This window comes from Triturus cristatus, chromosome 11, assembly GCF_964204655.1.
Source record: "Triturus cristatus chromosome 11, aTriCri1.1, whole genome shotgun sequence".
Lineage (NCBI taxonomy): Eukaryota > Metazoa > Chordata > Amphibia > Caudata > Salamandridae > Triturus > Triturus cristatus.
The window spans coordinates 515,005,774-515,019,611 of record NC_140594.1 but is presented as its reverse complement, the minus strand read 5'-3'; the positions used below and the strand labels follow the sequence as shown (position 1 = coordinate 515,019,611).

At 49.5% G+C, this 13,838-nt stretch overlaps 1 protein-coding gene across 1 annotated transcript in view; it reads left to right on the top strand.

Annotated features, from left to right (window-relative positions):
• The window catches only part of LOC146784498 (zinc metalloproteinase-disintegrin-like VLAIP-B), a 2,353,571-nt gene that overhangs the window by 715,854 nt on the left and 1,623,879 nt on the right, over window positions 1-13,838 (top strand). The window contains exon 6 of the mRNA XM_085632965.1: window positions 11,743-11,814. Coding sequence (XP_085489091.1) covers window positions 11,743-11,814 — 72 coding nt within the window. The remainder of the gene's footprint in view (window positions 1-11,742; window positions 11,815-13,838) is intronic.

Here is a 13,838-nt window from a genome sequence, read left to right as displayed (position 1 = left end):
CTCACTCTATTGACTGGCAGGGCTAGGGTCGTCAGTCGCACCACAGGGGGCGGGGCCAGCATTGTGTTTGGAAAACCCTGTCCTATTCAGGACCCAGGTGGACTCCTCCCACCCATCTAGCTGCTGATCTCCCCATTCACCACTGGGTGACTCATCCTGACACTGGGGAATCCCTAGCCCGTCACATGACACGACCAGCCAATCACGCGACAGACACACTGCACACAGAAGTGCCCACTTCTAGAAGTGGCACTTCCACACTAGGTACATGCACGCCGCACACATCATCGCGCAGCATTCACTCCCACGAGTCCGCACATACCAAACTCGGGCCTGCACACCCCACGCATCAGGAACTACTAGGGACACATACATTCCCCATGCATTCCTATGGGAGGGCAGGCCTATCTCACCACATGCACTCAGCGCACGCACGCACTTTACCCTGGGACACAGGGAAAGTGCGCAGAAACCAAAAAAATTACCACACCAAGTCACCAATAAAAAGCCAAAAAGTCCAGGGGTGAACCTGCCAGAAGGGCCAAGTCCAACACAACCCCCTTCCAGCCAAAACGCAGGGCAGACCAATCACCACCGTGATGGACTTCCCTGCTTGGGGCGATAGAACACGGACGCGGGCCCGCAACTGCATGGACACCCTCCGGTTCTACGCCACGGTGAACCCATGGAATTCTTTTTAACACCACTGTCTGGACCAACTGGGCTACCCCACTGGTACTCCCAAGCTGTCCGCGGCCAAGACCAGGCCCTAGGCCACCCAGGTGCCACTGGTCTTTGCCTAACCACAGAGTGGGGGGTAGTAACCCCTGGCACATAGCGGCCATTCTCCACTCTTCCTCTCTGAAAGACAGGACTAGACTGCCACTGGTTCTCCAGCCTAGGGTCTACACCCTCAGGCGGACCAGGAGTCTCAGGGAAAGCTCTCCTCCCCCTACCTCTTCTCCTAGGGTTCCTCCTCCTCTGGCGAGGGGTACACCTAGAACGCCATCCCAACCCAGGGTTTAACCCCTCAGGTTGTACCGGGGGCAGAGGTGGGCTCTCCCACCCTCTGCACCCCCTTCCAGAGCCCTGCTCCCTACCAACTGGGGCGGTACCTCTGGAAGAAGAACTGGTCGGGACGCTGGTTACAGACGTCCCACCCCTCAGGTCAGGCTGATCCTGAACCTGGCCTCCCAACCTCCGGCCTAGAGCCTTTGGTGGAATAATTGCCTGGCACTCCAGGACTTCTGGGGATTTCCACTCCATCCCCCTGAGGCTATCAAAGGACACATACGTCAAGCGACTGTCTGTCTGGCGCTGATCTCCCGTCCCCTGTCCACCTGACAGTGCGCGGAGATCCCCCAGAACAGAAGTGGTGCCACCCTGGTCACTACACGGGATCCTAGCCCAACTGGGTAGTCCCTGACCCACAGGCTCTTCCACTGGGAAACTCATCCCCCAATCACTCCTCACACTGGACTCCTGTACCCTCCCTACCGGAGCGGTACTGCCAGACTCTAGAACCACAGGAGCCCTGGTTACAGGTGCTCCAGGTCCTCTACTCACCAGGAGATCTCCCTCAAATGGGCTAACAGGACAGCCTAGGTCCCCGACTTGGTGTTCCCTCATGGAACCATCCAAGTCCTGAGGCAGGGTTTCGTACGTCAGGGGACCCTCGGTCACCCTCTCACTCCTGCTCCACTGAGCCAGGCAGTGAGCCCCTACACCCTCCTCGCTATCCTGGGACCTAGCTGGGCTACACTGAGCCTCTTCCACCACGCTGGGCTGGAAGATACCTGACCCACTACTTTTGGAGTCACTCCCTAATGACTCTAGAGAACCTCTAGCCCTTTCCCAGCGCTCTGCTTCCTCCGCAAGCTCAAGGGGCTCAGACAATCCACACCCCAACAGGTGTTGGCGCAACCCTGGCACACAACAACTGAGCAGGTGTTCTTTGAGAACCAGATTACACAGTATATCAAAATCACTTGCTGTGGAAATCCAATCAAACATTGCATCCTCACATCCATCCACAAACTCCTCCCAAGTCTGGTGAGACAGTTTCCTACTGCCCCTGAATTTCAACCTTAACTCCTCCTCCTGGGGAACAGGTACCAGACTGGGGGAACTGGGACTGGGATTTCCTACACTGGAATCTACATCGCTACTACCACTGGACTCAACCCTCCCTGGGGAGCCCAGAAAATTAAAACTGCGCGCAGGGGATAGTCTACCCTCCAGAGCTACTTTGCCTCTGGTGGAGGCCCTCTCAGCCTCCTCTACCCTCTCCCGCGCCAAGACCCACTCAGTCTCTCGCTGTTGCTTCCTGGCCTCCAGCTGCGCCATCGCCTGAGCATGCTCTAACCTAAGCTTCTCTAACGCCAGCTGGTGCTCCCTTTCTTTCCTCCTATCTTCCCACTCCTCTGGGGACAGGGAAAGGGATGAGGCGCTGCCTCCTACGCTGGACCCAGCACGGGACGCCCTACCTATGGGGTCCTCACTCTCTACTGGCGTCCAGGTATTGTCATCCTCTACCTCCTCTTCTGACTCTTCCTCTGTACAGTACCTTTCTAACTCCTGCCTCTGGCGCCAAGCTAGCTCATAGGGATCACAAGCAGGCTCCATTCTGGCGGACGTTATGGTAACAATTATACAGGGAACCTAGGGGTCTGAGTTTCACACAGGAGCACACAATTCACAAAAAGATTCAGCAAGCTCTCTAACCCAGAGAACTCACACTCACTTGCCTAGTGCCACACACCATTCATCCACACACCCAACCCTCCCCTCGGACTGGTAAGGCAGTTTCTACCACCCCTGATTCCTCAACCTGACCACCACGTGACACAGGTACCAACTCTGGGCGCAGGGCGGGGGACAAATGTACTGGACACTATTACGCTGCCACCACTGGATCCCACCCTCTGGTGAATCCAGAAACACAATGCACTAAGGGGGATGATCTACCCTCCCGAGCTAGGGACACCTAACTCACAGTGCACAAAACCACATTTCCAAAGAAATGACAATTAAAAACAAACTTAGAACAATAATCCCTATACCATGTGATTTATCTAAATGCAGAGTTTTGTAGTGCGGCCAGTTGCTGCTGCGGTACAGCGCAAACGCAAGTCCAAATCCCACCGCTGATCACCAATGTTAGAAATGGCGATTTCTGGCTGGCTGAGGCTTGCGCCAAAGCCAGACAGAAACCACCACTCTAGTCAGGGCTGGGGAGTTACACGACAAAGATAACCCCTGCTCACCCCCTTGGTAGCTTGGCACGAGCAGTCAGGCTTATCCCTGAGGCGATGTGTAAAGCGTTTGCGCGCGCACCCAGCAACAACACCCAAGGCCCACCACAAAGGAAACTCCACACAAGGTATTCTATAAAAATAGCCTTTGTATTATACACAATACATTAGATAAAAACACACACTCTACAATGTGCCAACAGGCACGGGCAGAATTTACAAGGGATTATATATACAGGGGACAGGGCCACATGGACCACTGTCAGGAATTAGCACTTTGTAGGAATAGCAATTAGAACGTAGGAATAATATTTTAGAACATAGCACATACAATCACTGTAGCACTAAATTACACCTAGCACACAACCAGTCACTACTGGTATCAGGTAAGTACCACCTACGCAACCCTAACCACCTTAGGAAAATATTGCGCAGGGAATCAGGACCTCACTAGCACCACCTGTACTAGGGAGAAAACAACCACCTAAGTATCACAATACCTGTAGGGGTCTAAGCACATAAACACATGATGCAGAACATTCAGAGGTGTAAAGCAAAGCACATGACGCATAACCACATTCAGAGGTGCAGGAAAGGTACAATGGCGCAAAAACTCACATTAGCCACTATCTGTGGCAGTCCCTGGGCCAACTGGCCTAGTAGGGGGCTAGGACGCCCTGTGTCCAGCAAAGTCAGGGGCAAGACTGCGCAGGAGGCACAGTCCAAAACTCAGAGGGCCACAACCTAAACGTTGCAGCTGCCCACTAAGTGCTGGGCAGCTGGAGAAAGGGAGCGTGGGCACCACTGCGCCTTCTAGAGCCAATGTGGCACTCTGGACAGATGATGGGGCCAACGCTGGAGCCTCACCAGGCTCAGGGCATGTCTAATGCCCCAAAAGCGATGTAGGAACCACGTGGGCTTTCAACCAATACTCCACCCCTTCGTTGGAGCCTCGTGGGCGTAAAACAACCGGAAATGCCCCCTAGAGCCTTCTAGGCTCGAGAAATAATGGGGGCAAGGTGGGAGTGGCCCGCTGCCATCTGGGGCCACTCACAACACGGAAGAAATGCCCCCGTATGCGTGGGAGCGGCCCGCTGTCTTCCGGGGCCGCTCTGGTTGCAAAAGAAATGCCCCCGACGTTGGAGCCCTACGGGGCTCTGTACTGGAGCCTCACGGCTCTTGCACCAAATGCCCCTGAGCCTCGCAGGCTCTAAACAACTATCTCCATCGCCGCTGGAGCCTTCACGGCTCTTGGACTAACTCTGCCCACACAGCCCCTTTCACCAGGCTGGTAGCAGCCCCCACTCACCGGACTCTTTCTGGCGGGTCGTCTTCCTGCTCGGCCGACGACGCGAGTGGAGCACACAGCGCTCCGACCTCGCTGGGCTGCGGGGCTCTCTTTCCGCTCACGAGAGCCCCGGAATGTCTTCTCTCCTGGGCTGGCCACTGGGGGGGGGGTTGCGGGGCTCCCTCACATGCCGGGAGCTCCGGCCGTAACACGCACCTCTCCGCCTCCCTCAGCTTCCGGTCCGCGATGAGGACCCGCCCACATCCAGGGCTTCACAGGCTGCTTCCGGGTCGCCGCGGGCAGCGCGGCGGCCCTGAGAGTTCCGGCGCCGTACCACGGGGCACACCGTTCTCCGGGCACACCAGGCGGGGTGGGCACCCGCGGCGGGCACAGTATGCGGTGTGGGCTCCCGCACTGGAAATAATAATAAAATAAGCGGGGTAGGCACCCGCAAGGATCAAGCAAAACGGGGGAACCCCTACGTCGGGGTTCCCTCCTGGATTGTCGTAGCGCCGCGCTACGGGCTTCCAGGCAGGCGCTTTTCCGGGACAGCGCTTTCTTGATGCTGGGGGCCCCAATAGAGCGCTCCTAGCGCTATAAGTCCAGAAAAAGCGCTTTCAGGCGCTCAGGGATACAAATAAAGTGCTCCCAGCGCTTAGGAGGATAAAACACAGTCCAGCAACAAATGGTCCTTCAAGAGCAGGGGGGGCAAGGCTGGACCCAGAGCCAGCTCACTGGGCCTCCAGGCAGGGAGGTAGTCCAAGTGGCGGTCCTCTGGTCCAGCAGCAGCAGCAGCCCCCCTCAGGTAAGATCCTGGCAGAGAACAGTTTCTGTGGGGACACAGCCCCATTTTTATACAGGCAAACCCTTTGTTCTGGGTTCAGGGTGAGGGGGAAAACCAGTCGCAGCTGGTTGGGGAGCACCCTTGATGTGCTCAGCCCCTCACTCTATTGACTGGCAGGGCTAGGGTCGTCAGTCGCACCACAGGGGGCGGGGCCAGCATTGTGTTTGGAAAACCCTGTCCTATTCAGGACCCAGGTGGACTCCTCCCACCCATCTAGCTGCTGATCTCCCCATTCACCACTGGGTGACTCATCCTGACACTGGGGAATCCCTAGCCCGTCACATGACACGACCAGCCAATCACGCGACAGACACACTGCACACAGAAGTGCCCACTTCTAGAAGTGGCACTTCCACACTAGGTACATGCACGCCGCACACATCATCGCGCAGCATTCACTCCCACGAGTCCGCACATACCAAACTCGGGCCTGCACACCCCACGCATCAGGAACTACTAGGGACACATACATTCCCCATGCATTCCTATGGGAGGGCAGGCCTATCTCACCACATGCACTCAGCGCACGCACGCACTTTACCCTGGGACACAGGGAAAGTGCGCAGAAACCAAAAAAATTACCACACCAAGTCACCAATAAAAAGCCAAAAAGTCCAGGGGTGAACCTGCCAGAAGGGCCAAGTCCAACAACAGGCATTCAAATCTTGAAGTTGTAGTTGGCACAAATCTTAAGACTTACTTTCAGGGGAGCCCTTAAGTAACCCTAGAAAGGGGAAGGACCTCTTCTAAATGACCCACAAATCAGAGGGGGTCAGGGGTGCTACTCGGCTGGCCTAGCCAGTCAGATACACCAGTGGCCAATATCCAACATGGCCGAAGTAAGTGACCACCTGGACGATCTCTTAGCACCTCCCTAGGGAGGAGCTGAAGAGGGTGGTGGACCCTGTCCTTTGTGCAGTTTCACACCAGAACAGGAACCAAGGGCTCTTGAACTGGGCTAAACTGGTTTATGGAAGGAGGGCACCAAATATGTCCTTCAATGCAGTCTGGTGGCACTCAGAAACGCCCCAACCCTACCTAATTTTAAAGAAGAGGTAGTCACACCTCTCCTTCACAGGAAATCCTTTGTGCAGCTTCCCGGGCTCAAGTTAAGCTCATCAGCAGGGGCAGAACGCTGTCTAGGGTCAGCAGCAGCGTGAGCTGGCAGGCAGACTGTGTAAGGCTATACAGACAGGTATTGGGTGGTCCTCTATGGAGCCCCCCAGTACATGGCATCATGCAACTAACTCTGGAGTCAGTGTAGTTGCCTGATTCCAACATGTTTGATACCAAACATGACCAGGTTCAGGCCAGCCATTATGCAGCTAGACATATGGACTTGCTAGTGTCCACTACATGCCTTTTAATGGCTGTCTCACACTCACAAAGCACAGAAAATAGAGTCTGGGAGGGGTATCCACACACTTAGAACCATGAACCCTGCCCTTGGACTTAAGGGCCTATCTTAGGGTTGATTTATAGGTTAAGAGTGCAGAGACCAGGATATAAGGGAAACCTTATATCCAAAGTGAAAGTGAAAGCACCATTTCATGCAGACTGCAATGGCAGCATTGCAGACACAGTTTGCATGGGCTACCATGGGCGGCATAATACATGCTGCAGCCCATGGGAGAACCCTGGTGTACCAATGCCCTGGGTACCAATGCCCTGGGTACCAATGCTCTGGGTACCTCAGAACCATCTACTAGGGACTTACAGTGGTACCCCAGTATGCCGATTGTGTGGGTTTACAAAGTACTTACCATAGAATTTAGAGGAGAGAGCAACCAGGATCCCAATGAACTGCAGTCAAAACACACTGACACAATCCAAAAAATGGGGATATCTATGCCAGAATGTTACACCTTCCTACAATGACCATCAATGTCATACCATCATGGTGCCTGTTGACATGTGCTCAATAATGGGGTATTTGTACTAAATAACGGATACTATTGACATTTCAGGCCTATGAGTTAATCTTACAACTTGTGTTATGGCCACATGGTTTATTTATTACCAGAAACATGTCTGATAATGGTCCACAGTATGTATCCACGTTTTGGGAAGCCTTCTGTAAATTCTTGGGTACGGGGTGAACCTCTCCTTTACCAATCAGCCCCAGACCATTGTTCAGACGAAAAGGATCAACTAGAAATAGGAAAAATACCTGCATTGTTTCTTCTAGGACCAACAGCATTGACTTCAACACATTTGAGTGGCTGAACTCTGACATAGCCACAGTGCCTCTCTTAGGAGGAAAGCCTTTCAGCAACTCTAAGCTGCTTGGTATACAAGAGCATCTACAGTTTGCAGAAAACATAGAAGAATGTTAGTGAGTACTTAAATAAGGCAAGAGCTCAACACAAGAGACAAGCCAATAGATGACAATAACAAGCGGGGGATATTTTATGGCTTTCAACCAAGCATCTCAAGCTGCACAGAAAATTAAAGCTGCACCCATGTTTGTCACTAAGGGACCATGATTCTTACTGTGTGAGCACAGATGTATGGTTTGAGGCAGGTGAACCTCTTACAATGTCAGTGGAGATACGCCTCTTTGTTTACAGCAGATAGGATCTTCTTTTTAAGATGGGTTTAAGCATGCTCCATCAAAACCTTGTATCTATAAACCTAGGGCCTCATTTATACAGAATTGATGTAGGACAGCGCCGCAAGTCATTTTGCTGTGCTGCCCTACACCAATTTTGAAGGGTAGATATGTACAAAATTTACAAAATACGCTGCAATACTGTCCTTTCAGCCGGCGCACAATTTGCAGCCGAGCGAACGTAGACACCCTTGCACCATGGTGCAAGTGTGTCTGTGTTGTCAGCATGATTGTGCACCTTCCTGCACAAAAACAATCACAAGAGGCATTTTTCTCATTCTATGTAAGCTGCAGAATGCAGCACACGATAAAAGAGGAAAAAACGTGGAGAAATGTAAACATTTCTCCTCGTTACACCGTCTCCTGAGAGGTGTAAGTTTTAATGCGCTGCCCCAGGTGTACATAATGTTGTAAATCTGGGGCAGTGTCAAATTCCATGGGTGACGAGTGGAAACACCCACAGCAACACCCATGGAAAACCTCCTTGAAGTAGTCCACATCTATGAGGCCTTGCAAAGCCATGCAGGATGGCTTTGTGTTGCCTCATAGATATGACTTAGAGGCCTGAGCCACCAGATGATTTTCAAAAGTGGTACTCCGGTGATGCAGGTTTCTGGTAAATGAGGGATCTGGTGTCTTGGCTCTGAGAGCATTTTATAAAAATGTATGAACATTTTGAAGAAAATTAAAAGTCATGCTATGAGTGGATTATATACCTGTAGGTTAAAAGCATACTGGCCTTCATTACAAGTTGGTCGGAATAGGGTGGGGTATTTACCACACATGTTAAATTCCATTAGCTAATTGTGAGGTATTATCACGTTTGATAAATATCTCATTCTTGAAATTTCAACATGCAAATGAGGCATAACACTCTTTTCAAGACGCCCAATTTTGGATATCATTCCTTTTTCCCAGGCCTTCTAATCCCCCTGCCCCTACCTGATACATTTTTACTTTGTGTGCATCGTCCCTGTATTATTAATGGCCTCCCGTCCCCACCAAGCCACATACTGTTTTGGAACACAGGTTTCTTGAGTGCCTGATTGAGCAGAAAGAACATATCAGCATTACATGTATACATACCATGTGGTAGAATAGAAGAGCGTCATCTATAAGATTTCAGGAACCCTATTAACATAGCGGAACTATGACCAGAACACTGAATCCCTTCTGGAGTACCTCACCAACATCAGACTCAAGCAGCTAGTCACCTCTCCAACCCACGCAACAGGACACATGCTTAACCCCATCTTCCCCGTCAGCAAAAACATCAGCCTACAGCCACACCTCCGAACTCCTCTGGACCGGCCAACACCGCGTTCCTTTTGCCTTCACCAAACCCCGTACACCACAGCATCCACTGCCCCTCCCATAACTGGAACAAGGTCACTGGAGAACATCTCAGTGCGACCTAAAGCACAACCACATTGCCAACATCCACAGATGCCATTACTGCAGCACTCAACCTCCACCAATGGATCTCCAACTACTCTGACATGCTAGCGCTCCTCAAGAAAGTACCTAGCAAGCAACACTCCAAGAAAGCCAGTTGGTTCTCTGCTGCCCTCCATGAGTCCAGATGCACCTGTAGATGGCTCGAGAAGAGATGGAGGAGCAACAAAACCCCAGAAGCCCACGCAGGCTTCAAAGCCACCATCATCGGACAACATCCCTCCTCAAAACTACAAAGAAAACGGCCCTCAAAGACAAAATCAATACCAACACACACAACAGCAAATAACTCTTCGCCATCAACAAGGAATTCGCCAAACCCAACAGCAAGACCACAGAAGTCCCAACCTTCCAAGACCTCTGCAACAGACTCGGCACCTACTTCCACCACAAGTTCAAGCAGATCTATGACAGCTTTGACACCCAATACCCACCCATCACTCCCACCACCACCACACACGACGACACCACCCCCAAAAGATCCTGTTCAGCTGGACCCTGCTCACCATGGATGATACTCTCAGGACCATGAAGAGCATTCACTCTGGAGCACCCTCAGACCACTGCCTGCACCACTTCTTCCACAGAGCCACCACCTCCATTGCCCCTGAATTACGCCACACCATCGAATGCTCCGTTGAGACTTCCACTTTCCCTGATTACTGGAAACATGCAGAGATCAACCCCCTGCTAAAGAAACCATCCGTCCACCCGACAGACCTCAGAAATTTCAGACCCATCTCCCTGCTCTCCTTCCCAGCCAAGGTAATCAATGCCCAACTCTGCAAGTTCATCAAAAGCTAACTACGTTCTGGACTCCTCTCAATCTGGCTTCTGAAGCGACCACAACACCGAGACCTCCCTCCTCATCGCCACCGATGACATCGGCTCCCCCCTCAACCAGGGAGAACCAGCAGCTCTCATCCTCCTGGACCTGTCAGCAACCTTCGACACCGTCTCCCACTGCACCCTAAGCATGAGACTCCACAATGCCGGCATCTGTGACAAAGCGCTGGGCTGGATCCGTTCCTTCTTCACCGGTAGAACAGTGTCAGACTACCACCATTCCTCTCAGAACCCATGGAGATTTGCGGCGAAGACCCCAGGGCTCCCCCCTGTCTACATGGATTCACTTGCAGCCATAGTCAGGAACCACGGACTCAACATCGTCTCCTACGCTGACGACACCCAGCTGATCCTCTCCCTCTTCAACGAGACCACACTCACCAGAAACAACAATCAATGACGCGATGAAGGCCGTTGCTACCTGGATTAGGGACAGCTGCCTCAAGCTTAACTCAGACAAGACCGAAGTCCTCATCCTGGGACCCAACACCTCTGCTTGGGAAGACTCCTGGTGGCTTACCCCACTAGGAAACCTCCCCACATCCACGGACCATGCACAAAACCTCGCCATTATACTAGACTCCTCGTTCACAATGAATCACCAGATCATGCTTCTTCACTCTTTGCCTTTTTCAAAAAATCTTCAGATGGATCCCCACTGAGGGCAGAAAGATGGTTACCTATGCACTCATTAGCAGCAGACTCGACTATGGCAGCATACTCTACACAGGCGTCACCCCGAAAATCCTCAGGAAACTACAGTACATTCAGTGTGCCACAGCCAGACTGTTCCTCATAATCCCCTGCAGCAGCCACATCTCCAAACACCTGCGAGAACTTCATTAGCTCCCAGTCAACAAAAGAGTCATACTCAAACTCCTCATGCACGCTTACAAATCCCTCCACAACACTGAACAAGCATACCTGAAACACTGCCTCTCATTCCACATACCCAGCAGACATCTCATCTCTGCTGAACTGGCCCCTGCTACCCCCCTCGGGTCCGCAAGACCAGGACTGGAGGAAGGTCCTTCTCCTGCCTCGCCACCAAAACCTGGAACACCCTGCCTCCCCACCTCAGGCTATCCCCGTTGCTGACCAAATTCAGGGAGGATCTCAAGACCTGGCTCTTGGACTGAACCTCAGCGCCCCTCAGGACCTGCAGCCTTCCCCCAGTGCCCTGAGACCCCGATTGATTGATTGATTTACTGATTGATTGATTGATTGATAGTTAATAGAAAAAGAAGTAATGATTTTAAAAAGTGTTCTAAGGTTCTCCTATAGCTTGAGGAGAACTGACGAAGTAATTCATATGAGGAAGATAAAGTGAGGAAAGCAATGCACTGTAAATAACTGTTAATCCAGACAAGTAACTTTTCTTTACACTACACTTATTACAACCATTCGATCAAGTGTAATGCTGTTTTCATCTGTTTTCTTTCAGTATAAAAAATACAACCAAAGTCGAGATTTGGTGCGTAAGAAGATATTTGAAGTTATAAAGTACGTCAATTTGGTAAGATCAGTGATGGTAATCGTTTATTGAAAATTGTATTCTGATGCTCCGAACGATTTGGGTAGAATGTAATAAACCTTCCATTTAAGGACCAACGCTGTTTATCTTACAATCAGTTAAACAGAACACAAAACCCATAGTCAACATGAAGAATGATACAACAATTAGGAAACCTATTTATCATTAATGTTTATCAAGAAGGACACGGACTTTGTGTGATGGAACTAATCAGATTTCACTGTGTCCTCGGGTCGATTTGCTTTCTGTCACCTCCTTTCTGACTCCTAAACAAATGTAACTACAAGCAGACGTTAGTATGTTGTGTCCCACGGTAACTGAACATCTTTTGCACTTGCTTTTTAAATGAAAGGTGAAGAACTTGAAACCGAGCTAAAAGAAAGGCGGCATGTGCCGTGAGTGTTTATCGACCACGCCACATTAAACACATACAACTGCATTACATGTTATGGTAGGAACAAATAAAACGTACCAAACTGAGTTCATGTGTTTTAAATGGTAAATAGCAGATTTAATGCTGACTTTCACTAGAAGAGCTAAAAAAACACAAACGTGGTGAGTTTCTCTATGTGATCTGATATTTTTTGAGCCAGTTTACCTAGCCTGCAAAAGGGGTTTGGGCCAAGTGGAGACAACTACCATAGAATCTAGAGGTTTTCTTGCGAATCAGTTTACTGCCGCAGGTGATAACTCGTATGTAATCCACAATTTTGACATGGACGGGAGCTTTCAGTAACATAGGTATAAGATGACAAAAGAAATCTCTGGGTTGATATTTGGCTATCTAAGTCATTTGAGTGAAACAAGCGCAGAATGAGATTGATAAAAAACCAGAAGCCAGATGCTTTGATGAATAACGTGTGATGTGTACTGCTTTTAAGTCACATACACTGTGGATTTGCTACCTGAACTATGCTGTGGTTTCTGAATCAAGCTTCACTCATGGGATACGACTTGACATTGTAAGTAACTGTATCTTATGTGCTCTTCATCTAACCATTGCTTTTTGACAGTTGCGCAATGTACATTTTTTACTGTGCTCAGTCTTTGTCCCATATTTGTTTGACTTACCTGCAGATAAATCAAGTTTAAAATCCACTCCCCAGGACGGAGGGGGCAGATTCAGAGCCACAAGAAAGATAAGCAATCGTATCGTGGGTTTCTTTTGGTCTGTTCTCAATTTGCCAGCTTCTCAACATGTGGCGTCCTAAAGTGGGACATACTTGTAGGGAAGTCGGAAAATAGCCCCCGAATCTCAGATTGCTGGGAGCTTATTTTGGGGAATTCCTGAAATAAGCTTATATAAAAAAGTTGCACATTTACAACATTTGTTGACTAACACGTGTTTTAATAAACGTCAGAATGGTGTAATGTCTAACTTTATCAGTGAGATTTAAAACTAAGCTGACATAAACTTGATTAGTGATACAACATGAATTCAATAGGATACAGAGCAACATTTTCACAATAATGAGAAATAGGCTCTTGTGTTTTATTCCTTCGCAAACAATGCCAATACATAAGTAATTATTTACAGATAACTCGTTTAACCTGGTCAAAATACAGGTTTACATTATAGTAAAAACTGTACACACGCCTTATTTATATCTTTGCTCATTATAGACAAAGCATCTGCATCAACCAATTACCCTATATTTGCTTAGTATAACAACTAACCATGTCAAAGAACATTTTAGAAAAGTAAATTATGATATCATAAAAGACAATCAAGTTGTTTTGAATTTCAAACTTAATTTTACAAAGTCCTGTATAATAAGAAAAATTGGATCAAATGTAAAATACTAATATGATTTAAAAAAAAGCCCAATGAAGTACACACATAAAAAGGGACATATAAAGACATAGAGCATGCATGACGGTTCATGTAACACATTCAAATGCACCTAGTTTGTGTAGAGGTTAAATTGGGTAAACTCATTAAAGCGCAATGGACTTAATGTGTGAAAGTGAATTCATTCTCATCTAAAAAAGGAAATACACAAATC